The 22,413-nt window shown below is 52.1% G+C and overlaps 7 protein-coding genes across 7 annotated transcripts; 4 read left to right on the top strand and 3 right to left on the bottom strand.

The window, feature by feature from the left end:
* Window positions 1–443: 443 nt before the first annotated feature.
* On the bottom strand, window positions 444–1,635 carry CMQ_6191 (metallo-beta-lactamase superfamily protein; the record flags this gene model as incomplete). The annotated part of the gene is made up of 2 exons (XM_014315256.1): window positions 444–853; window positions 933–1,635. 2 exons carry the CDS (start codon window positions 1,633–1,635, stop codon window positions 444–446), a joined length of 1,113 nt encoding a protein of 370 aa, XP_014170731.1.
* Window positions 1,636–2,224: 589 nt separating this feature from the next.
* Window positions 2,225–3,601, top strand: CMQ_6362 (pyridine nucleotide-disulfide oxidoreductase; the record flags this gene model as incomplete). The annotated part of the gene is made up of 1 exon (XM_014315427.1): window positions 2,225–3,601. One exon carries the CDS (start codon window positions 2,225–2,227, stop codon window positions 3,599–3,601), a length of 1,377 nt encoding a protein of 458 aa, XP_014170902.1.
* A 144-nt stretch (window positions 3,602–3,745) lies between these two features.
* CMQ_6018 (phosphotransferase-like protein) lies at window positions 3,746–6,277 on the bottom strand (the record flags this gene model as incomplete). Its single annotated transcript, XM_014315083.1, has 1 exon — window positions 3,746–6,277. The coding sequence occupies one exon, from the start codon at window positions 6,275–6,277 to the stop codon at window positions 3,746–3,748; it is 2,532 nt and encodes an 843-aa protein (XP_014170558.1).
* Window positions 6,278–7,997: 1,720 nt separating this feature from the next.
* Window positions 7,998–10,864, top strand: CMQ_6451 (polyketide synthase; the record flags this gene model as incomplete). Its single annotated transcript, XM_014315516.1, has 5 exons — window positions 7,998–8,328; window positions 8,854–9,008; window positions 9,564–9,830; window positions 9,892–9,992; window positions 10,477–10,864. 5 exons carry the CDS (start codon window positions 7,998–8,000, stop codon window positions 10,862–10,864), a joined length of 1,242 nt encoding a protein of 413 aa, XP_014170991.1.
* A 152-nt stretch (window positions 10,865–11,016) lies between these two features.
* On the bottom strand, window positions 11,017–14,878 carry CMQ_6185 (ankyrin repeat-containing protein; the record flags this gene model as incomplete). The annotated part of the gene is made up of 4 exons (XM_014315250.1): window positions 11,017–13,224; window positions 13,769–14,047; window positions 14,104–14,413; window positions 14,463–14,878. The coding sequence occupies 4 exons, from the start codon at window positions 14,876–14,878 to the stop codon at window positions 11,017–11,019; spliced, it is 3,213 nt and encodes a 1,070-aa protein (XP_014170725.1).
* A 1,786-nt stretch (window positions 14,879–16,664) lies between these two features.
* On the top strand, window positions 16,665–16,889 carry CMQ_6088 (uncharacterized protein; the record flags this gene model as incomplete). The annotated part of the gene is made up of 1 exon (XM_014315153.1): window positions 16,665–16,889. One exon carries the CDS (start codon window positions 16,665–16,667, stop codon window positions 16,887–16,889), a length of 225 nt encoding a protein of 74 aa, XP_014170628.1.
* Window positions 16,890–20,873: 3,984 nt separating this feature from the next.
* Window positions 20,874–22,405, top strand: CMQ_6382 (uncharacterized protein; the record flags this gene model as incomplete). Its single annotated transcript, XM_014315447.1, has 5 exons — window positions 20,874–21,023; window positions 21,121–21,248; window positions 21,623–21,712; window positions 21,771–22,119; window positions 22,172–22,405. The coding sequence occupies 5 exons, from the start codon at window positions 20,874–20,876 to the stop codon at window positions 22,403–22,405; spliced, it is 951 nt and encodes a 316-aa protein (XP_014170922.1).
* Window positions 22,406–22,413: the final 8 nt, after the last annotated feature.

The raw sequence follows: 22,413 nt of genomic DNA, 5'->3' as shown, positions 1-22,413 counted from the left end.
AATAGTGAGCGGCGCTTCGTGGGACTACACGTGACTAATACCTCTGGTCGTTAGGGCAAGGAAAGAGAAACAGACGAAGCTGGGAGTGACGAGGGCGTCGACCGGGGAGAAAGTTGGCCCGAAGTCCTCCGCCTTTCGCTTTGGCAGATGTTTGATTTATACTATGGACCATGTACCAACGGGTCTTTGTTTCTTCTTACTGGCTCGTGTGCACATCGCGCTTCAAAGAGCAGCTCGTATACATGGCCCAGTGATGATGGAGATGTGAGCTGCTTGCTTCTATTGCTGAAGAGCGAGAAAGCTTGGCTTGAGGACTGTTAGTCGCCGTGTACGTCTACAGCCGACAACAGCGCTGTATACAAATCCACGTTAACTAACAATGTCGGGAAACGGCCGTTATCATAGTTTATACTACCGTTATGTTATCGTCCACGAGCTATACCTCACCACTCCGTCCCGTTTGGTTTCAAAGGAAGATGCAACAACCGCAAGCCTTCTGACGTCGGCTTCGGCAGCCGACCTCCACGAATGTTGACCTGAAGCGACTGGTGAAGGAGCCTTGGGGCTGCCATTGTCTCGTCCTTTGCCCGACGCAAGGTCACATACACCTCCTCAGTGACACCACCAGAGAGATGCTTGTTTTGCGCTTTGTGCTCGTCCACGGTCAAGCATGCCACGGCGTCTCGACGGTCCTCGGGTGGGTAGTCGTGTCCTGTCCAGATCTTTACATGTCCAGGCAGAGCGAGAAGCTTGCGTCCCGAGTGGAAAAGCTGACTAGGATTTCCTCCGGGAAAGTCACATCGAGCAGTGCCAATATCTGCGTGAAATAACAAATCGCCACAGAAAACGTTGTCTGTTGGCCAGAGCAATGTCAGATTAGACACAGTATAATGCGACGAGTTATTCAATACATATTTAAACGAAATACCTACCTCCAATCATATATCCAACATGATCCGGCGTGTGGCCAGGCAGATGGACAGCTTTCGCTTGCAGGTTTCCAATAGCAAACGTCTCGTCGTCCTCAAAGAGCGTATCAAAGACAGCCCCGTACTCCTCTGCAGGAACGCCATAGCGCTTGCCAAACAGAGTCTGCACTTGGGTGATGCGTTTGCCTATACCAATTCGTGGCTTGTGTCCTTGCTTCTCTGCCAGACGGCTCTGGAGATAGGATGCAGCGGTCAGATGGTCGGCGTGGGCATGCGTTTCCAGGATATGACAGATCTGGTAGCTTTTCTCCCGGACGAAAGCCAGCAGAGCGTCGGCTGCTTCAGTAGTGACGGCCTGGCTGACTGGGTCATAGTCCAAGACCGGGTCCATGATGACGGCTTGCAATGTAGCCGGATCAGCCACTACGTACTGCCACGTTCCTGTGACTGGCTCAAAGACGTTGTGTATGCTCGGCTCCTTGGTCACACCAGCCGCAGAAGCGAAGGAAGCGGAGTTCAGTAGCGTTGATGGGCTGCTCAAGGTGCGATATGTAAGCTGGAGAGGAGCCAGCCTTGTCATTAGTGTAGATTGTCTCGCCGCTGAAGATGTGCGAAAGTGCGCCCGTGTTGCAGTCACCAGCGACAGCCCCAGACGTCTGGCTGCGAACGGCTGCTGACGGCAGACTTGGCGTTGCAGCATGCTCATTGTGAAGATGGTCGCTTTCCGGCGAGGAAGACAGTTCTTCTTGCGCGAAATGTGGCCTCCATATACTCTACTACTTCTACTTGGCACTCGCAGGATGTCGGCGATTGCTGGCCAGAAACGTCGGCGACCAGTGACCGACAAGCCGCTGTAGGCTATCGGTCGCCAGTGGCGAGCCGGTGGACCGGCTTCGATAGGCTGGAATACAGAGCTTGTGATCGCACTCCGACATCTTATCTGTTGCGGGTATTTGCCCTCTACACAGTGATATGCCTATAGTTATGCACCGTCCTGCAAACGGTTCTTACACACAGACACACAGCCGTTGAAAGACTATTCTCTTCCGCCCGACGTCCAACATCCTCCTCCTGCTATCCGTCGGCTCTCGGGCTCGTCAGGGGTACCAACAGTGGGCTGATCGCCGGCCCTCCACAACTTTGGGCAGGAAGCTAAACTAGTTTTTTGTGCCTCTCATCTGACCCACATTCGAAAAATTTCAGGATCCTTCATCTGTCTGCAAGCGATTGCGGCCATTCTTCTCTCGTGCTCTCCTTCCTGCACGTTTCTCCCTCTGCTCCTCAACCGCATCACCATGCTTGCCAGTCGGGCATCACAAGTAACGCGCCGGGCGGCTGTCTGGTCTCTCGGCCGGACCTTTGCCACCGCAGCAACGCCAAGTCCTATCGCAAGCACCAGCACCACTACTCCGCCGGTGCGGCCGGCCTCTGCGAGTCACAAGGTCCTCGTCATTGGCGGCGGCTCGGCCGGTCTGACCGTGAGCCACCAGCTTCTGCGTTCCGGACGGTTCGCACAGGACGACATCGCCATCGTCGATCCGGCCTCGTGGCACCACTACCAGCCCGGCTGGACGCTCGTTGGTGGCGGGCTCAAGAACAAGGAGGACTTGCGAGCGCCCATGAGCTCGCTCGTCGACGGCAAGCTCAAGCTCTACGGCGCCGGCGTGACGTCGTTCAGTCCGACCGACAATGCCGTGACGCTCAGCAGCGGTGCCACGATCGGCTACGAGCAGCTCGTCGTTGCTCCCGGCATCACGATCAACTACGACCAGATCAAGGGCCTGCCCGAGGCCCTCGCCGACCCCAGCTCGCTCGTCTCGACCATTTACGGCTACGAGACCTGCGACAAGGTCTTTCGCACGCTCGACCAGCTGCGCAGCGGCAATGCCATATTCACCCAGCCGTCCGGCATTGTCAAGTGCGCCGGCGCACCGCAAAAGGTCCTCTGGATGGCTGTCGACAAGTGGACGCGCGACGAGCTCTACACGCCTGCCGATCTCGCCGCCTCGTCCATCAAGATCAGCTTCGCCACCGCCCTGCCCGCCATGTTCGGCGTGCCCAAGTACAGCCAGAAGCTCGAGGAGCTGCGCGTCCAGCGCGGTGTCGAGGGCCTCTTCCAGCACGATCTCACCGCCATCGATGGCGACAAGGCCACTTTCACCCTTGCTAACGGCGAGAAGGTCACTCGCCAGTTCGACCTCCTGCATGTCGTCCCCAAGATGGGCCCCCATGCCTTCGTCGCCAAGAGCGTCCTCGCCAACCCCGGCGGCCTGGTCGATGTCGACGACGCCACCCTGCGCCACAAGAAGTTTGCCAACGTCTGGTCCCTTGGTGATGCCTCTAGTCTGCCAACTGCTAAGACTGCTGCTGCCATCACGTCGCAGTCGCCTATCCTGGTTGCCAACATGCTGCAGGCCATGGACGGCAAGGACCCCCAGGCTGTCTATGACGGCTACACCTCCTGCCCTCTCATCACCCAGTACGGAAAGGTCATGCTGGCCGAGTTCAAGTATGGTGGCGAACCCAAGGAGACCTTTGGCGACTTCTTTGGCATCGACCAGAGCATCCCCCGCCGCTCCTTCTACTACCTCAAGAAGGACTTCTTTCCCTGGGTCTATTACAGCTCCATGGTCAAGGGCACCTGGGCCGGCCCCAAGGGCTTTATCAGCTAGGAGTGTGTGCAGCCATCTGGTGCTAGGATGGACGATAGATCTCGCTCTTTTAGGAATGCCAATAGCGATCTTCAAGAGCCCATGAGTCCCTGGACACGTGACACTTGTAGCTCCGGATTTACGATGCCCCGCACCGTTGGCCCCTTACGGTGTTGTGCCGTCCGCTTCTAGCTTAGCGCGTTTCGTCTCCTTTTTATCGTGTTCGTCAAATGCCTCTTTCCGTTTGTCCTGTCCGCCTGCAGACAGTGTCTTTGCAAGGTCAGCGTCTGCCGGCTGCGGCGGTACTACTGCACGGTCAAAGTCAATCGCCATGACGCGCTGCAGCTCCTCATTCCACACCATGTTGTTGTTGTTCTCGTCCCCGTGCACCACTCCATAGGGCTCCAGCTCCTCCAGCGTGCGCATCATCTCCTCGTGGTAGAGCGACGGGTTGTGCGTTTTCCGGCCGTGGTGCCACAGCGACTCACCGGCAAACGACATCAGCATCATGTGCGAGATGTGCGCGCCGCATTGAGTCCAGTACTCGTCTTCCAGCTCGATCACGCCAAACACCACTGGCACCAGCTGGCCCTGGCACGCTTCCAGAAAGCTGTATGCCAAGGCCTCCTGCTCCAACTGCTTGCAGTGTACCCGCTGCACACCCTTGCCCACGAAACAGTAGCCATATTCGCTTAGCGCTAGCTTGAACAGCGCCCCAATCGCGCCGTACATGCCGTACCGCTCAAGGTTCTGGCAATCGTGGTCCATGTCGTCAGCCAGCTGCTGCGTGAGTTTCGTTCGTAGCTCGTCTGCCGTAATCGGGTGCTGCTCATCCTCTGCGTCGCTTCGCCTGTGTAGATGAACATTAGGACAGCGCGGGTCCTTTTTGCCGCCTGTCTTAAGGCCCAATAGGCACGCCTGTGTGCAGAACGCCAGAGTCGGCGATACAGGGACATTGCCTGCATATGAACAGTCCGGCTCCACCTGCGTTGTAGCTGTGCCGACCGTGCCATTGCTCGACGCACATGATGATCGTGTCGTGTCGCTTGCGAGGGACATTGGGCTTGGGTTCCGCTCGTCATCGCGGCCTTGTCGGTGTGTGCTGCTTCGTTTTTGAGGGTCTCTAGAGGCTTCCGCCGTCCTTGAAGCCAGGGTGGCTGTCGTTGTACCAAGCGACACATCGGTCAAAGTGTTGGTAGGCATGTCCTTCATGTCCTTCATGTCTGCATATGGCTGGGGCCATTTGGGCTGCTCCTTGTGTATGCTCTTCTTCCACCGCTGTGTCATGTACTCGCCCTTCATCGACATAAGCACGAACGAGAGCACAAGCGCAACAGCGGAGCGTTTGACGTCCTCGCGTTCGGCTGATTGTACGGCCCGGATCGGCTCCTCTAGGTGGTAGTAAAGCGTCGTCGGCTGCTTCAGGTCGATGTGGAGGAAAATCAATGCATTGCCGGTGGTTGCGTAGCTGTATTGCAGGCCGTAGTCGATCATGTAGTGGAAGACTTGCGTGAATACCTTGGCAATGTCTCGCTTGGCCGTGGCTACGTTGTCGGCTTTGTTTTGGCCAGCAACCGTTCGGATGGCGCCCTCCATCAGGGAAGCCGCCGTCTCGGGAACGAGACAATCGCGGAGCAGAGAATCGCTAATCTTGTGTGCTGCTTTGTACTCGATCACAAAGAGCGGCCGGGCGTCGATGGTGTCGTCTGCGCAGTGCCGGAAACACCACTGGTCCGGATGCACCTTGGTTCGCTCTGGTGATCGCCGCTTCATCGGTGGGCCCGATGTCTCTCGTTCTTCCGCTTCTGCCGCCGCCCTTGCTGCGGCTGCATCCATATCCCGCTTAGCAGTACCGAGTGCGCCAATATACGCCGGCCGGTCGTCCTTGATCAGCAGGGGTTTGCGGAGAGGCCGGTGCTGAGTCCGGCCTCGGCTTTGCTCCCGCTGTGAGGAGCTGCCTTCGTCTGCTTCCACTTCGGCTTCAGGCTCGCTGTGTTCCTCGTCTGATTCGGCGGCGATGACGCCAAACGGGTAGTTGTTGAAAGAGATGGCGCGGGGAGGGTCGGTCATTGGAAATATCGACGTGTCGCCGCTGACAAGCTCGAGAAATCGGGGGAGGACGTCGAGCACGCAGCCTTCGACAGCTAAGCACTCAAAGTTTTTCAAGTCCTCCTCGCTGGCCAGCTTCTTGTCGCTCAGCTTGTCGGCAAGATACCCTAGGCCAGCAGGCGAAGGAAACAGTTCCTGCGAACGGAATGCTCGCTCAAAGACCGCAAAGCTCTCGTCGTGCAGGGCATCAAACTCGGTCCACGGCTGAAGGCTGCGAGGGTATTGTTTTCCGTCCACGCTCGTCAGTCCGCCGGTCGTCGAGAGGAGCTTGTTTCTCTCCACGTCGAGCTTCATGAAGACGTTGCTGTGGCATATGTCGAGAAATTCGAAGAACGCTGTTTTTGCAAGCTGCTTCTGAGCAGCTTTCACCCAAACATTGGCTTCTTCAGTTCGGGCATCTGCCAAGGCTGCTCGAGCATCTGCCTCAGCCACTTGGGCTTTCGCAGCTTCTGCCTCGGCTTTCGCAGCTTCTGCCTCGGCTTCCGCTGCTTTCACCTGAGCGTCTGCCTCGGCTGCTCGGGCTTCTGCTGCTTTGAAGAGGCTCTCTGCCTTTTTGAACAGCTCTTGGTAGTTGATATGAACAGCCATGGCGATGGAGGACGATGATGTTGATAATGAAGAGAGTACGGAGTAAGCGTACGGAGTATTGAGACTTGGAATATTCAGGTGAGCGCTAGTGAACCAGCCGGTGGATACGATAAGCACCGCAATTCGGTCACGTGATCAACGTCCATGTCCATAGAAACGCTGTAACTACGGAGTACGGAGTACAGTTTACGGGATTAAAGGGGCACCATTCAAGAAAGGTACATAGTTTTTTTGATAGAGTATGCTATCCGGATGATGCTTTCTTAAAAAGAGTTTTTTTCGGCCTCAAAAATGGTGTGCGAGAGAGTACACAAAGGAAGGGGTCCTGAGGCCCCTGCCCCCCTCTCTAAGAGTCTCATCACTAATACTTTAGCGTAATGTTCCCTTTACCCGTTAATAGTTGTGGTCGTTTTCCCTCTATAGCAGATAGGATAAAGCGTACCTAAGGCACACAATTTACAGCAGAATAAAAGCAAGCACCCTCGTCTACAATGCACTTATCCCAAGTCTTTTTTGCATGTAAAACAAAAGCTAGTAAACACACCCTAATTCGGCAGGTATAATCATAGGAGATATGCTAAAGCGTGAACATCTTTGTCTACAGGTATCTTACATCCGAGATTTTCTTTACATGTTAACAAAAGCTAGTAAACGTACCCTAGTTTAGCAGGTCTGCCGTTGCACGCTGAAATGCGTTAAGACATCAGTACTCCGTAAAGAGTCTTAACAATTTACTCGGAACAGTTGGTAGCTGCTGATTACAATATTATTAGCCTAATAGGATAAGTTGCTGTTGGGGATAAACACTGTTGGGTGATTTAAATTGTATACCTCCTAGTACTCCGTATAGTAGCCGTAATTGCACCTTCTTATCCTAGTTAAGATCGTCTCGTGAGAGTCACCGGTGAGTGCTAGTTCGTAGTCATGGCTGCTTAACGTGGTAGACTCCTAATCCATTTATTATCGTCCTTGTATCTATTTTGGCCATTAGCTATCTTGATTCGCTAGGTGGATATCGAGAGCTCTACGGCCATAATCAAGTGAAAGAGGCGGTTAAAATGGTATAGTTCTCGTGGCCATATAGTTCGTTCTTGTCTAGCAAAGGTGGGGTGAAGGTAGGTGTCTGTAAGGAGAAAGTGTGGACTGAGACAAAGGGTGCTAACAGCGGAGCCGAGGACTAAACCTAGCCATGGTCTGGCACAGTTACTACGTTGAAAGTACGCCGGTGCTCAGATGTAGCTAAAGAATAAGTATAAAAGACTTTGTTAAAGCCAGCATAAACTATCTGTGGTCCGCCCTAAGTCGCGGTATTATTCAAAAGCTTATCTTGGCCGTCGCTGCTAAGGACTTTTACCTTCACTAAATTCAACCACTTCTACTACTTGCAGCCTTCGATTATTAAGGAGAAAGTCTATATAAGGTGTCGCCGAGATCACCCCTTTCTAACCACCTATCTCTCTATATTATACAACCCAATTTCACACCACGATAGCTTCCTAGACTCGGATATATTAGAGGACAGAGCGTAAGAAAGATGTGTTTCTTCCTCTGACTTTAGATCGCTTTAATCTAATAAAATATATCTTATAAATAGCCGCTCAACGAATCAAACAGGGCAAAAGAAGAAGATTCATTATAATACACATTGTATATAATATTGATGTTGCCTTTATCGTCTGTCCTCTTCCCGACCATTTGGTTGGTAGCTGCCGTTACAGCCATGACTCTCTCACCGCGCGATGCTATCCAAATTGACGAATTGGATCGCTATGACACGTTTATGGCCACGCTCGGTGACACGCAGTTCCTAGACATGTACCTCACCGAGGCCAACGTCGTGCAGATTGACGTGTACGAGATTTCGGCGACCGAGAGCCCGGCGCACTCTGCCACCTTCGTTCCAAGCGAATACGCCAGTCAGTACTTCGACCAACAAGCCCAGCGAGCTGCGGAGATTCTCGAGACACCGACTGATGCGGACCTCGGCAAGCGCATAAATACTTGTGAACGCAAACAACCTGAGGCGACGGCGGCTCCAGATATACCACTGGGTGAGGATGTGTCGCGGTGCAATCAGTTCTGTGGGACCATTGCTCACTGCCGGGGTAACAACAGATGCCCGCATTGCTATGCGGTCCGGCAAGGGTGTTTGTGGCAGAAATGGTGTCGCTAAGCATCGCTCGCATAGTCTCTTATCTCGGCTGTTGAGATAAATTTGTGTCCTCCAAGAGTTACGTGCTGGAAGATCTCGTGATGTTCTTCGGGATCATAATAGTAGCATCTCGAAGAAGAATTATTGCCACCCATTACGAAAAACCTCACTTTTCCCACCCTTCACGGCGCCCTCCAATACCATTCAGATTCCTGTTATGCCGTCTGCTACGTGTATATAAGGAGGCCACTATGCCCCTTAGTGGGTATTGTTTTTTTCGATCCTTAGTTCAGTTCAATACATCCTCATGACAGAGATAGGCAGCCGCCTTCTGCTCCCGACGCTTTTGTGGCCCCACTGGGATTAAAAAATCGGCCTACATCGCGATCACGCATGATTTGGTATCCCTCTTTTGACGATGGAGCTGCGCAGACGCCTGTCATGTCCTTTGAGAGGCGTGTGGTCAAGATAGCCGACTCACTGGTCACTGCTCTCGGCTCGCACGTCGACTCTCGTCTGCCGCTCAACGGCAACAATTTCGAATTAAACGCATCAGCAACAGATCCCTACGGCTACCCTGTACCGAGCCTATAAATGCCTCAAAGACACCGGCATAGTGTTCCGCAGCCGCCATGCCTGTTGACCGTCGGCCATTGGCCTCTTCGCAGCCACGGCTGCTAGCTGTAGAAAGAGCATTGCCAAACTGGTCTCTTCAGCTCCAAAGATAGAGGCACTCGTCTTCCGTACAGGCATGTTGGTTCAGGTCAAGACCGCAGCTACCGTGGCAGCCAATGCGGCCAAATCTATCACAAAGAGGCATCATTCGGTAGCGTCGTAGCGGATACCGACCCGGTCGCAGTATTGTCCACGCACGAGGCATAATTCTACATTGTGACTGATTTGCCGGGGCGTGTTTGAAAGGGTTGTGCACGCAATGCACACCTGTACACTGAGAGGGACTCACAGGATCTGGTGCAAAGAATCAGCAGCGCGGAAAACTCTTAGCCTGCTCGTCTATGTGTCATCTCCAGCCAGACCTTGGCAGCGACGTCTGCTGCAGACCTGTTGATGGCTGTTGGAGACGTCCCGACACAGACGCTATGGTGGCCCTAGACCGCGGACACTGCCATCTAGGCTCTTGCATTGTATAACGAGGCAGTCGTCTTTCCTTTTGCAGTCGTCCGGGTTCCACGCTGTGAGAATGGCTGCTTCCTCAAGCACGTGGTCGGCTTTGACGCGTGGTTCTTTGGGTTGTGGCTGTGCGAGGCCGAGCAAACGGACCCGGCGCATCAGCTGGCCCTCCTGACGGCCTACGAGGCCATGGAGATGGGGTCTATGGTGACGGATGTGTGGCCGTGTGCTGGCGTTGAGAATAATGACGTCGCCGGTACGCGAGAGGAAGTGCGCCCGGTTGTTGGGATTAGTCAGCACATTCATTTGGCTGGCCAGCGATATGTCGCAGTCGCTGCGACGCCGTCACCACCTCGGCACCCACAATGTCATCATTAGCCGCGTGCTGGCCGCTGTCAAATTCTATCGCAACGACGTCAGCTACGTCGAGATGTACGGCACCGGAAAAGAAGCCGACAACGCCTGAGAGATGGATGGCGTGCTCGGCATCGTTGCCCCTGCCTCGGCCCCGGCTCCATCTTCCGGTCCGTCTTCTCGTATAGCCTTAGGAAGCAGCCCGATCTCCCGGCTAGACACAAGGGTAACAGCGGCTCCGCTGAGTCGGCTTTGGACGCTGTCTTACATTGGTGCGCCACAACCTGATTCCGCCTCACATCAGCATCACAATTCGCATCAACAGTAAGTTTCCCTCGGACCTGCACCAGCGAGATGTCCTCGGGAGGCACCTACCCTGCTGGTTCTATACATGAACTTCAATGACAATACCTCTTTTGCACCGACGTCGAGCCTCACAAACGTCCACAGCGGCCACCTCGATGCCGACTTAGAGCTCCCCTCCCATTCCTCCAGCCAGTTCGGTGCTTCTGCAAGAAAGCCCAATCGGACAATACAAAACTCTGTGGCTCTTACCGAACAGCTTAGGCGTGACCGTATCGTACTTGACGCTGCAGGACCTCGACCTGCCTGTTACCGTCTACGGCCTGAGCAGCCCGTTTACCATGAGTGTCCGCGTGCCGCGGGATCTCTGCATGATCCAGCGGTTCTTTGCCGAGCTCCAAGATCGAAGCTTGGCCGAGCTTCGTCATCGTCAGCACCACGGGACGTGCTACCTGCGTGGATGGTTTACCGACGGGATCTGCGCCCAAGGCATTTTCCAGGATCCCGTGGCAGCCGGTGTGGAGGCTGAGAGGGTCGTGCTGAACGACAGTCCCAGCCCGGTCAGCTTAGCCAAGTTGTTCATGCACCTGTTGCCGACTTCTCTCGGCTCGGCGTCTTCGGCTCTGATGCTGCCTCAACCGGCCTAAGTCGTTATCTGCTGACTTTGTTGCTGCCGCAGCTCCAGGAAGTGGATGTAGTGCCCTACTGATTTATACCTTCTTCTCTATAGAACAGCAACGTCGACGAGCCACAATAAATGGTATATAGCCTACAACAAGATTTGTGTCTATTCTGATCCTTAGTTTCCACGACGTTGTATCTCCATTTGCAGTAGCTCGGCAATAGCCTTGTGCCCCTGCTCAGCAGCCCTATGAACCAGCGTATTATCGTAGACATCTGTCGAATTGACATTGACGCCGTTCGTAGCGACTAGTAGCTTGACCACTGCCTCGTGTCCATTCTCAGCAGCCCAAGACAACGGCGTCCGACCGAATTCGTCCCTCGAATCAGCATTGACGCCGTTCGTAGCTAACAGTAGCCTAACCACCGCCTCGTGTCCCTTCTCAGCAGCACAAGACAACGGTGTCTGGCCGTATACGGAATCTTTCGAGTCAACGTTGACGTTTTTCGTAGCTAGTAGTAGCCGAACCACAGCCTCGTGCCCATTTTCAGCAGCCCGAGAGAGCGGTGTCTGACCGTGAACAGCTTTCGAATTGACATCGACATTGTTCGCAGCTACTAGTAGCTCAACCACGGCCTCGTGCCCATTCTCAGCAGCCAAAGACAACGGTGTCCGGCCGTTTTCGTCCCTTGAATCAGCAATGACCTTTTTTGTAGCTAACAGTAGCCGGACTACCGCCTTGTGCCCTTGCTTAGCAGCCCAACACAACGGTGTCTGGCCGTAGTAAAGGTCTGTCGAGTTAACATCGACAGTGTTCGTAGCTAGTAGTAGCGCAACCACATCGTCATGCCCACTCCCAGCAGCTCGAGACAACGGCGTCTTGCCGAGAGTATCTTTCGAATCAACTTTGACGTTTTTCGTAGCAAGTAGTAGTTGAACTACCGCCTTGTGCCCTTTCTCTGCAGCAAAAGATAACGGTGTCATGCCGTCTTCGTCCCGATCGTCAATGTGATCGTGGCTGGACTTGATGATGTCTGACAAAAGCTCTTGAATCCCAAATCTTGCTGCAATGTGGACTAAACTGGATCCCTTTGATATATGATTCAGCCTATAGTTTTCCGGCATGAGCCTCAGAATCTGTTCGATATGCGCCAAAAAAGCAACGAAGGAATTTGACGGCCAGTCAAACAGTCCCAGAATATCTTTCATGGGGACGCCATACTTGGCGCTTTGCAGTGTGTGCGTTAACCATGAGGTCAGTGCGTATTTAAGGAAAGGGTATCTGGAAAACATCGTATAAGGGCTCAGCCGGGTATTTTGCAGCTCTTCCCTTTTCAAATAGCGAATGCAGGCTCTAGACAGTTGGTAGTATGCCCGTCCAATCGCGAGAGTAGACGATGGCAAGCTGTTGCGGGGAGGAAAGCGGCTGTCTAAATCGGTCAACTTCTTGTTGAAAAAGTCCTTGACCGACTGGTGAATGAACTGGACATGACCTTCAGGCGTCGCAGTGACCTCAAGAAGCCCACAACTCAGAGTTTGTACTTGTCGGCTCATTTGTTCATTGTCCATCGTATAGGCGTTTGAAGAGGATGGGCGATCGGGTCTGATCTCCATGGCCCAGCGTAGCTCATTTAGCGACAAAGGCCGAGTAGCAAATAAAACCCATTGAAACATCCTCAGAGAGGCAGCGTTCATTTGCTGAATGAGATCGGCGTATAGTGAATAGAGGTCTTGCGGAATGGCTGCTATAGCAGCCTGGATTTTCGCTGGAGAGGTACCTTTCTTTGTGAGCTTCCGAACTTTCCTTACCACCAGATCCACCCACAAGAACACCCCAGAAGCTTGGCGGATGACAAGTTCTGAAATGGCCGGATCCACATGCGATAGTTGGGTCATCACAAAAGTCGAAATGTCGGCCTTGTTGTTGTCTTCGGGATGTATTTCCAGACCGTTCTTCCAGTCCTGGACTGGATAAGGACGACAGGCGAAGCAGATGCGAAAGCGGTGATGGTCTGAGGCGCGGGCCGAGAGTTTGGTGATCAGGGATAGAAACCTCTCGATGACGACTGTTGCACTATCCTCGCCACACTCATCCAAGGCATCGGTAAACAACCAAACGGAACGTTTCTCGAGAATCTCTGGGATTGCTGACTCGAAGAAGGGCCAGAGCTCATTCTCATTCCAATGCCACTTATTCTCCTTGAATTGGCTGCTCTTCTGTTTAGACATGTCGACGAGTCCTTGCAATACCGTTGGTAATTGTTCAAGAACCTGGTGAAGAAGATATCTAATGAGTCCCAGCGATGTTCTCTGCAGGTCATGGCCGCGACCGTGGAAGAAGAAGGACAAGACAAGATCGGTAGGCCGAGCGCTTGGAGCAGCTGCCTGATTGCGCAGGGCGTGTTTGAGAAGCGTCGACTTCCCCGAGCCGGGCTTTCCCTTGATCCAGAGCACGGCCTGGCCAGAAATGGCCCAGTCCCGGTAATTTGGGTGTTCCAAAAGCCACTGACATGTTCCCTCGGTAGCGAGCTTCACATTGTTGGCGCGATCCTGCATGTGTGGAAATGCTAATGACTGTAGGCACTTTATCTCCGGGTCTGATAGTATTATGTGTAATGGGTCTGCAAATATTAACGCCAGCTCCATTTGCTAGGAGCTTCTTTACACATACTCGCTTTCTGAATAAGAGCTTTAAGCCGTCCCAGCGCCAAGAGAGAACGCGCATCATGCTGCGCAAACTTGACCAACTCCGAATGAGCGCAAGCCAAAGCACAAGTATCGCTCATATTATTCCCGTTTGGTTTACAATGCGTGGCCGACGCAATAGACACCAATACTGCATGCGGCCCGTTCATACTCCACTTCCCATTCTCATCCTACCTGCCGTCAGTAAGACCCTTGCAGCGACTGGCTTGTAATATTGACTTACCATTTGGGCCGTTGGAGATTCGTTGGTTTCATAGAAAGAAATGATGACCGGGTCATACATTTGAAGAAATTTTTGGAAATCCTGGTATTGTCGCCGTAGAAAATCTGCGTCGCTGCCGATCGATTCGAGCAGCTGCCGATTCGGCCGATCTCCTACCATGGCCTTGAGAGATCCTATGTTCATACCGTCATTTGGGACACCAAAGAAAGCAATCCCACGCACAGCACGAAGAAGTCGCATGTGCTCCGGCTCCTTGGATTCTTGCAATGCTATAAGGGCCTTTGAACTGTTAGAATCTTGCAACATTCGTTCTGGGTGCTGCAGTCTATATTCACCTGCTTGACGACCAGGCCCCCGAGGCTATGGGCTACGAAGATGATCGGGCGGGAGTCGCTACCTGCCGAATTAGGACCTTGTGTGGCATCAAAAACAGAATGCATAAACGCAATCCCGATGTCGGACAGCCCCTGAAAGTTCCGGCTATCACTCAGGCTAGCTTCGTAGCCGTACGTCATCACGCGTGTGTTTGACTTGCCCGTGCCGGCCATGTAGGCCGGCAGCGCATCTCGCAGCCACATGTGATCTCCGCCACGCTCCTTGAACGAGCCGAATGCATGCGCTCCCAGACCGGGGACAGCAATCAGGCTAGGCGTAGTTAGTAGTGAAGTTGCTTTCAAATCAGAACAGCACTTACTCGTATTTGTGGTCTTCGGGGGCGGGTTTGTGGAGCGTCGTGATACCGATGAAGCCATCATCGACTGTGAGGGAGGTGCCTCTATTGCGACGTGATCCTTCAATTTTAATCCTGCTTTCTCCGGTCGGGAACGTCGATGGAAAGGAGACTGTGGCCGTCTGCCATTGTCCGTCGTACTCGACGGCCAAAGACTCAACAGTAGGAAGTTCTTCTCCGTACGTTGCAGTAAGACGAGCCTCTAGATTGTCCTCTGTCCAGTCCTTGGGAACGCCGCGCACTCGGAATGTCCTTATGCTGTCCGATCGGATGGGTTCCTCAAAGGGAGGAGACTTTAGCCTCACCATCTGTTTGTCTAAATCAGAAGACATGGAATCAATGATCCCCGATCCCTGCACCGTCATCTTTTTGGACACCATTGTTTATTCAGGTAGACGTTGTTGATATTGTTTGAAAGCCGAGAATGGTAAGAAGATTAGTAGACCCAGGACATCCCATGATCCTATTTATATGACTTTCCCAAGAACGTCACATCCTGGGCACATACAAACGCCTAACGGACAATCATTGATCGGGTAGCAGTGCAGACAATGCCGTATTGTGTTTGCCGATTAGACTGCAAATGGCGCTATAAGGCAGCTGGTCGCGACGTACTCGTACAGCTGCCATTGCATTAGTGCGAGTTGAGACTTGCGTGTGGTGGATGCGTGGCAAAAGTCCATACGCTGCCATACTCCTAAGTGACCGTCATGCACTAGAAAAATTGATGATATGAATTGAGCAGGTTGCTACAGAGGCGCTGGGTGATAAGCAGGGTGATAAACATGTAGATGATGGCAAAGGAAACCCTACCAGGTTCCATTGCAGAAGTTGAAGGCAAATCAAGGCAACGCACTGTTGATACCACACTGTTGATCCGTCCGTTCTGGCACACATAACCGGGGTTTTTGTAGAGGTCCGCGGCGGCCTCCTTGAAAGCATTACGGCAGCTGTGCCTTGCTCGTTTCTACACTGCCTCCCCACATCCCGTCCCATAGATTGAATATGTCGAATGACAGGAGAAATTGTGGCTTCGGACAAAGCAAACGTGATTTATTGGACGTTTGAAAGCTCGTAAGCGGCAATAAGATTGGTAAACCACATAATTCATTTCCACTAGCAACATCGGTCACTTGCTTCCGCTCCCAGTCTCTCCATAATAAAGAGATAAAATCTATCAACTCCGGCTATTCTTACAATCTCCGTCCCCAATACAGAAAGCGAATTATTTCATCCCGCTTGCAGAGCTGGCCGTCCAGCAGATCAGCCATATTCTCCGAGAGGCAATGGCTTGAAATTGGGTTGACGTATACGATTTAGGGCGAAATTGCAGTCACCTGTGCCCACCTTGGGTGTGGTGGGATTGAGTAGTGTGTGTGCTGATAACTAGACAGCAGTCTTCAATTTACGTTTGCTGTTGGTCAGTTGGCGTTGAGGGACAACGGCAATCACCTTAAGCCCCCCGCACTGCGGCTCATCGGTTAGTAATCAATGAATGCGCGTTGATTGGCCCAACGGAAGAAACGCGGGGCCAAGCCAAATAAACATATGAAAACCTTCAACTTGTTTCACCAGCTCTTGCTATATATCGCAGCTCGGGGATTCAAATTATTTGTCTTGTATATTATCTATTAAAGTCGCTGTCCCTGGCCGAGTCCTCGTACTTCATGGGGGGCAGCATGGCGACTCAGGCGACGGTCTAGAAGTAGATGTTTTGGAGCCGCATTTGACACGTCGTAACCAATGTCCAGAGTTTCAGATTTGCGGACACTCTCTGTTGAGCCTCCTGCCGCGCCGCTTCGTCGTTCTTGTGCGAGCCAGGACTGAGGCCCAAGCTGCTGCGCTGGTAGTTGAGCCTGCAGTAGTGCCTGTTGTGGAGTTTGTTGCTATCACTTCGTAGACAGCCCGCTATTGGGGACAAGACTTGGGTTCTTCAGTCTGCTCCGCCCGCGTACGCCCAACTAGCCAAAGCCGGTTCGAGTTTCATGCGATGGCATCACTTTCTGACGACGCGACCGGGTGATTTGCCCCTAACCCCTGTGATTGGGTCGTGTTATCTATGTTGTTGCCGCCCGTTGCGACCTGTCGTGCCAGCAGGCACGAATCGCTGTACGACGTACGATTTTGGCCGCGAGCGTTCGTTGATTTGACAGCAAGTACGGAGTAATGCTTATGAATACAGGTTTTTCCGCCGATGATCGGCAATCTGGCGGCAACCTGGCCGACTTTGAGGCTCTTCTAGGTGGCCTCGACCAACAGCTTGGTGGCGTGGCCCTCGTGATGGCTGTTGGCAACTATCTCGGTATATTTCTCCAGTCGGACAAGAAGATGCGCCCGTTAGCGCCCACGACTAAGCAGCCTATGGGTGCTGCGGCAGGCGCTATACTCTGACACCCGACGAAATTCTGTCAGATTATCCATAATGAGGGCGGGACCCCACAGTTACTCTTTCTCGCCTTATGTGCAGTATGTATACCATCCGACAGATTTGGGCCTGTCAAATATACCCAGAGACCGCACCTGCTGTCCGGAGACGGTGGATGCATCTCTGATGACAGCCTTACTGTCTTCCTGATTGGCGTGGCGGACCTGCGCGTTACAGCGGGGCTTTCTGCTACCCGATCGAAGCGTGTGGATGTGCTGGCCCTTCTTGGGTGGTCGGTCGATCCTGTGGCGCTGTACGGAGTATGGAGTATATTACGGAGCTTTATGGGGAGGGGGAATACACCTGTCGTAAATCCGCTATATCCGTCAAGAGTTTCCGCCGGCAGATTGTTGACAGCATTCGGGACAATGTGTGCTTGAGAAAGGAAGATACAGAGTAAGGAATACAGCCACTTTTCTTAGCCCTTAACTAACGTAAGATATACGAATATGGAAATCGAAGCTTTCGAGCAAGGTCGTATTTTTCCCAAGGAAGTACGCCACTTCACGATTGCATCGACCCTGCCTACGTGCTGAAGCTGCCGTTTCCTTAAGATCTCTCCTCTAATCACTGAATCTGACGACGGGGGACGTTGCAGTCTCTGACTGGATTATGGATACTCGAGTATAGACGCTACACGATCCCATTACTAACTTTCAAAATAGCCGTTCTAGCCTTGTAGCCAAGCCGGTCTGAGCCGCCGTAAGCCGAGAGCAAGCTATTACGGTCCAATATGATCCTTCAGACTTCTGAAGCGGTCCAGCGTACCAGTATTTTATACGGGGAATACTGACGGTGTCTATTGTATCGACCGTCGTCCCCTTTTGGGATGGTCAAAGTAGTGCAGTGCCAACGCCGTCGTCACATCCTGCTGCACAACAAGCATGAGAACGGTCACCAACGGTATGCTGCTGCCATCGGACTGGAACATTTCCCGCACTGTCAGTTTCGGGGTGTCGGCGTCGCCAAGCTTCAACTGCGCGTGCAACAGTCCAAGCTACCTCCTTCGTGTTCTGGCTGCTCCCGGCGGAGACTGCTTCATAGTAATCAACTGCGTCCTTGGCCTCGCTCGTTGCGTACGTGTAGTCGCCGTCTCATAGCCGCATCGTGGTCTTTCCATCATAGGTAGGCACCCGGTCGACTTCGTTGCTCTCTGCGGCCTTCAGAGCGGTCTGTGCATGCACAAGGGCCTTTGTCGTCCAGTTAAGTCGTTACAGGCCGCAGCCATGCTCCTGTAGCACAACCATTTCTAGCCAGCGCGAGAGTTAGTCCTGTCGAGTTCGATGGTACGCTTATACACCTGCAAGGTTACTGCGAGCAATACTATGGCGCACATCGAGTATATCGGGTAGGAGAGCGACTGGCACTATTGCTAAGCGACAGAGGTCTTTAAGTGAGTATAGCTTTATTATAGCAAAATTTGAGAAATCAGTCCGGCATTGCTGATAAGCACGCGTTGGGTAGGATCCCACTTTAGGCCTTGAGCTTCTCACGCGGGCATCATTGAATGCTGGGCGGTCGAGCGGCCGAGGACCGAAGCCTGCCACTACCGCGACTGAAGCCCCGGCCTAGCGATGATCTTGGTAGTTCGGCCTATCTGAAGCTATCGTGGCTATATCCAGCTCAAATAGCAGCCGCGTGAAGACGGCCTTGCTTATGGTTGTTTTATGACAGTAGTTATCTTACAGCGTCTGTGTGATAGAGGCCAGTGCGTTGCTCAATGCCGTATCAATACGTGGAACATTGATGCCATGTACTTGAGTACCATCTTCACTAAAGTCTTGTCGTTCTTGTCGTTCTTGTCGCCGTCTGATTTGTGTACGCCCGCTGCAAAGGAGTGATGCACCACGTAAGACCTTATTCGGCTTTAAAATCTAGCTCGCTGTGATAGCTTCGGTACCAGCATAGTTTCCGTTAGTCCTGTTCTCTTATCAGTCTGTGAACCTCTGCCTAAATAAAAGATGACGAGAAAATTCGACGACACCTGCACCCAGCTGCCTTTTTTCCTTTAAGATTATCAGCCGCCTGGTCCCGTGTGGCTTTTTCTGACCACTCTATCTGTAATATAACCAAATGTCGGGGCGCAGGGGTGAACTGGGGGAAGATCGGAAGATTTCGTGTTGTTGAACTTTGTAGAGCCAAATCTGCTCTGTACTCTGCAGTGATATTGGAATGACCGGCCTTGCCGATTTTCGGCTCCCCGACTATGCTTACATTATTTTATCGCTGTCCAGTCAGGGAGCTTGTAAAGACAGAATACACAAAATGGCACCAGAAGACCCGAGAATTGAGGGACTCTTCCGATTGGACCCACCATCCGTTTGCACGTAGCATTGTCGCATATGGGTCTTCAGGCACAGACGTGTGTGGCTACTTCCTACTATGTAGTACTCCGTAGCAGTTTTATGTCTGAATTGGTAATGATTTGGACCGCATCTAGATTTCCGGAGAGCTCCAACTTTGTTGCGCGGTGGTGCACGGACCACCATTTATACAAGGCAGCCTGTTTTCAGGAATACAACAATCTTGGCTCAGCACGTTTTCCATCTTTTTACGGAGTATTTTTTACATTGTGCGGCCGCTGAAGCTCAGCCTTGTGTTGGTCCGTGCGAAACTACTATTCCTAATACGGAGTACTCCGTAAATGTTTGCACATAAGAAGCTTAGCTTACTCCGAATGTTCGTTCTATCTTACATAGTACAGAGTCTTGTTACCAACACAGAATTACTAAGTTCTTGGACGATATGCGGAGTGGTAAAATGTAAACGAAATTCCCCTTTTAGCAGTCCTATAAAATAGCATCCTTCCACTTTACAGCGCGGCATTGACTTCTAGACCACGTGCGATTACAGGACAGGTTACACTTCCGAGAATGGCCTCACCGTACTCTGTACGTAATCAATGATTTCTAACGTAAATATAAACCGATAAAAAGGGGGCAGCAAGCATGATCCTTACTGGATAGGGCTTAGTATCCCGCGCGGGATCACGAGCCAGCGTCCGCTACGGCCTAGTACGGAGTAAGATGCAGAGTGCGGAGTACGAGTACTCCTTTCTTTAGGGGCGAATTTCGGTGCCAATTAAGTCTCCGAAATATTCCGTCTAGGATCCACTACCCCCTACTTTGTGGTCTGCGCCGCAGACAGTAAATCACTCCGTACGGAATAGTAAGATATGTATGACAGATACGAGCAGACATGATAGTTGCCTTCTGCAAATGTGCAACTGGCCCGGGAACGCCTACCCGAAGAGAAACTTACGGCGTACAGGCTATACTTCGGAGGGCGCAGAGGCACCGCTACCTGCATGTAAAGAATAGTGTCAAGCATTGGAATCCGCCACACTGTGGCCCTTCCGCCCCACTTGGCCGTACGGGCCTGTGATTGGTTAGAAGGCACAAAAGCGGGGCCTGGCACTAGTATTAATACGGATCCCCAGAAGGGTCGCGATGTATCTATTTCTTCCTTAGTACACAACACTCTCTCGCCTACACTAGACCCTATTCAGCCTCCTGCTCCTCACAGTGCATCACGTTATATGACCGCTACGTATAGCCTCCTTTAACCTTGACAAATAGGAACTAAACGTAATTTTCGGCGACGTCTGCTGTAAACATCTAGAGCTTGCTCTAGATTACTGAAAGTGCAGGCGGCTGCTAAGTGCAATGTGCTTCTGGTACGGAGTAGAAATATTACATTGTACGGTGTGATTTGTGCTTATTTGCGCCTTGGTCATAACACGTCACATTTCAGCTTGCCTCGTGGATCAAATCAAGTAGAATACTCCGTATGTAGTGCCGAAATATCACACGTACCCCTCTTTCATTACAATCGTCCAGCCACCTTTTGCACACTTATCCGTCACCGTTTTTCCCTCTCTTTTAATTTGAATATACTCCGTATCATCGTTTACTTGATTCGCGGCGCTCACATCTAAGTTAGGCGAACAGATGGCAGAAGCCAAAAAGACGTTAGGGCAACCTTCATCTGCCACTAGCCCTGTGGTCCCCACTCCTGCACCGGAAGGTTCTGTATTGCCAACCTCGGAAGACGTCGAGGTTTACCCCGGCCACTATTGGACTGCCCAGCCGTGGGACGATGTGAGACTTGCTCTGATTGCCCCAACTTCGACGCTGTCCTCGCAAGAACGTGGGCATCTATGGTCGCGTGTGTACGGTTGCCTAATATGTTGCATAGGACAATGACTCGGCGCAAGGCGATGATGCGGCTACCTCTACCTCTTCCATCACATCATCTATCCTGAGATACCGGACAGTCAACGGCCGGACATATCACAGCGATAGCATCGCAACCAACAAGTACTGGTAAGCTTTGAGAACAGCAGTGCCGACATCGATATGCACTAACTTGAATCAAGGGGTGCAAATGACGCGAATCAGCAAAATGCACTGGACATCTAGTACGCCTAAAGCTATCCTACTTCTGTGGCCTTTTTTATTAATATCTAGCCACCATGCGTTCTTGCTGATGTTGGACGGAAAACTCCATCTCGCTCCCTTGCCAGACAACATAGAGGTGAGTTGTCCACTGTATCTTGTTCTTGCATATATATGGCTAACGTACAATCAAGCGCGTACTGGACATTGGAACTGGAACGGGAGTATGGGCTATGTAAGGAAGCCCATCAACAATCTCCAAGTGTAAACGTACGTCAATAACGGCTGACACGGTGGCTTAGTGACTTTGCCGACTTACACCCTGACGCCACGGTAACCGGTACCGATTTATCTCCTATTCAGCCCTCATGGGTCCCGCCGAACGTTAGCTTGTATGAGCAGTGCCTTGATTCTGGCTTTTATTGCGGCGCATGGCTGATAAATGCATAGCGAGATCGAAGATTTTACCCAGCCGTGGACATTTGCGCGAGAGTCAATCGACTTTATCTACGGACGTTGGTTGATAGGCTCCGTAACGGACTGGACGGCCTTATTTAAGAATGCCTTCGAAGCATTGAAGCCAGGTGGCTGGTTCGAAACCTTTGACTTCAATGGCTTCTTTGAGTCTGATGATGGTTCCTTGACCGACAAGGCTGCTGCCAGCCAGTGGGGTTACATCTTTCGAGAGGGTGCAAAGAAGCTTGGCTCAACGGCCTCTTTCACGATAATTAGCGATAATGTGCAGCAGAAAGGCCTCAAAGAGGCGGGCTTCATTAACATTCAAGAGCACCCAATGAAGGTTTGCAATTCTTTTTCCGTTGCTCTGATTTACTTGACTGACAACTTGCTAGGTCCCTTGCTCCGAATGGCCAGAAGACCCAAAGCTGAAAGAAGTTGGCTTGTTTATTCGAGCTGCCTGGGAAAACGATCCTGAGGGTTTCATGGGCTTCATGGCGAGTACGATTGGTTGGTCACCAGAAGAAATTACTGTCTATTGCGCTCACATGCGTCGCGAGCTACGCAGCCTGAAGATCCGTCTTTACTACAAATGTAATGTTGTCTGGGCCCAGAAACCATACTCCTGAGATCTAGC

This window comes from Grosmannia clavigera, assembly GCF_000143105.1.
Source record: "Grosmannia clavigera kw1407 unplaced genomic scaffold GCSC_167, whole genome shotgun sequence".
Taxonomy (NCBI): domain Eukaryota; kingdom Fungi; phylum Ascomycota; class Sordariomycetes; order Ophiostomatales; family Ophiostomataceae; genus Leptographium; species Leptographium clavigerum.
Note: the sequence above shows the minus strand (reverse complement) of the source record. Positions and strands in the feature narration are given on the sequence as shown.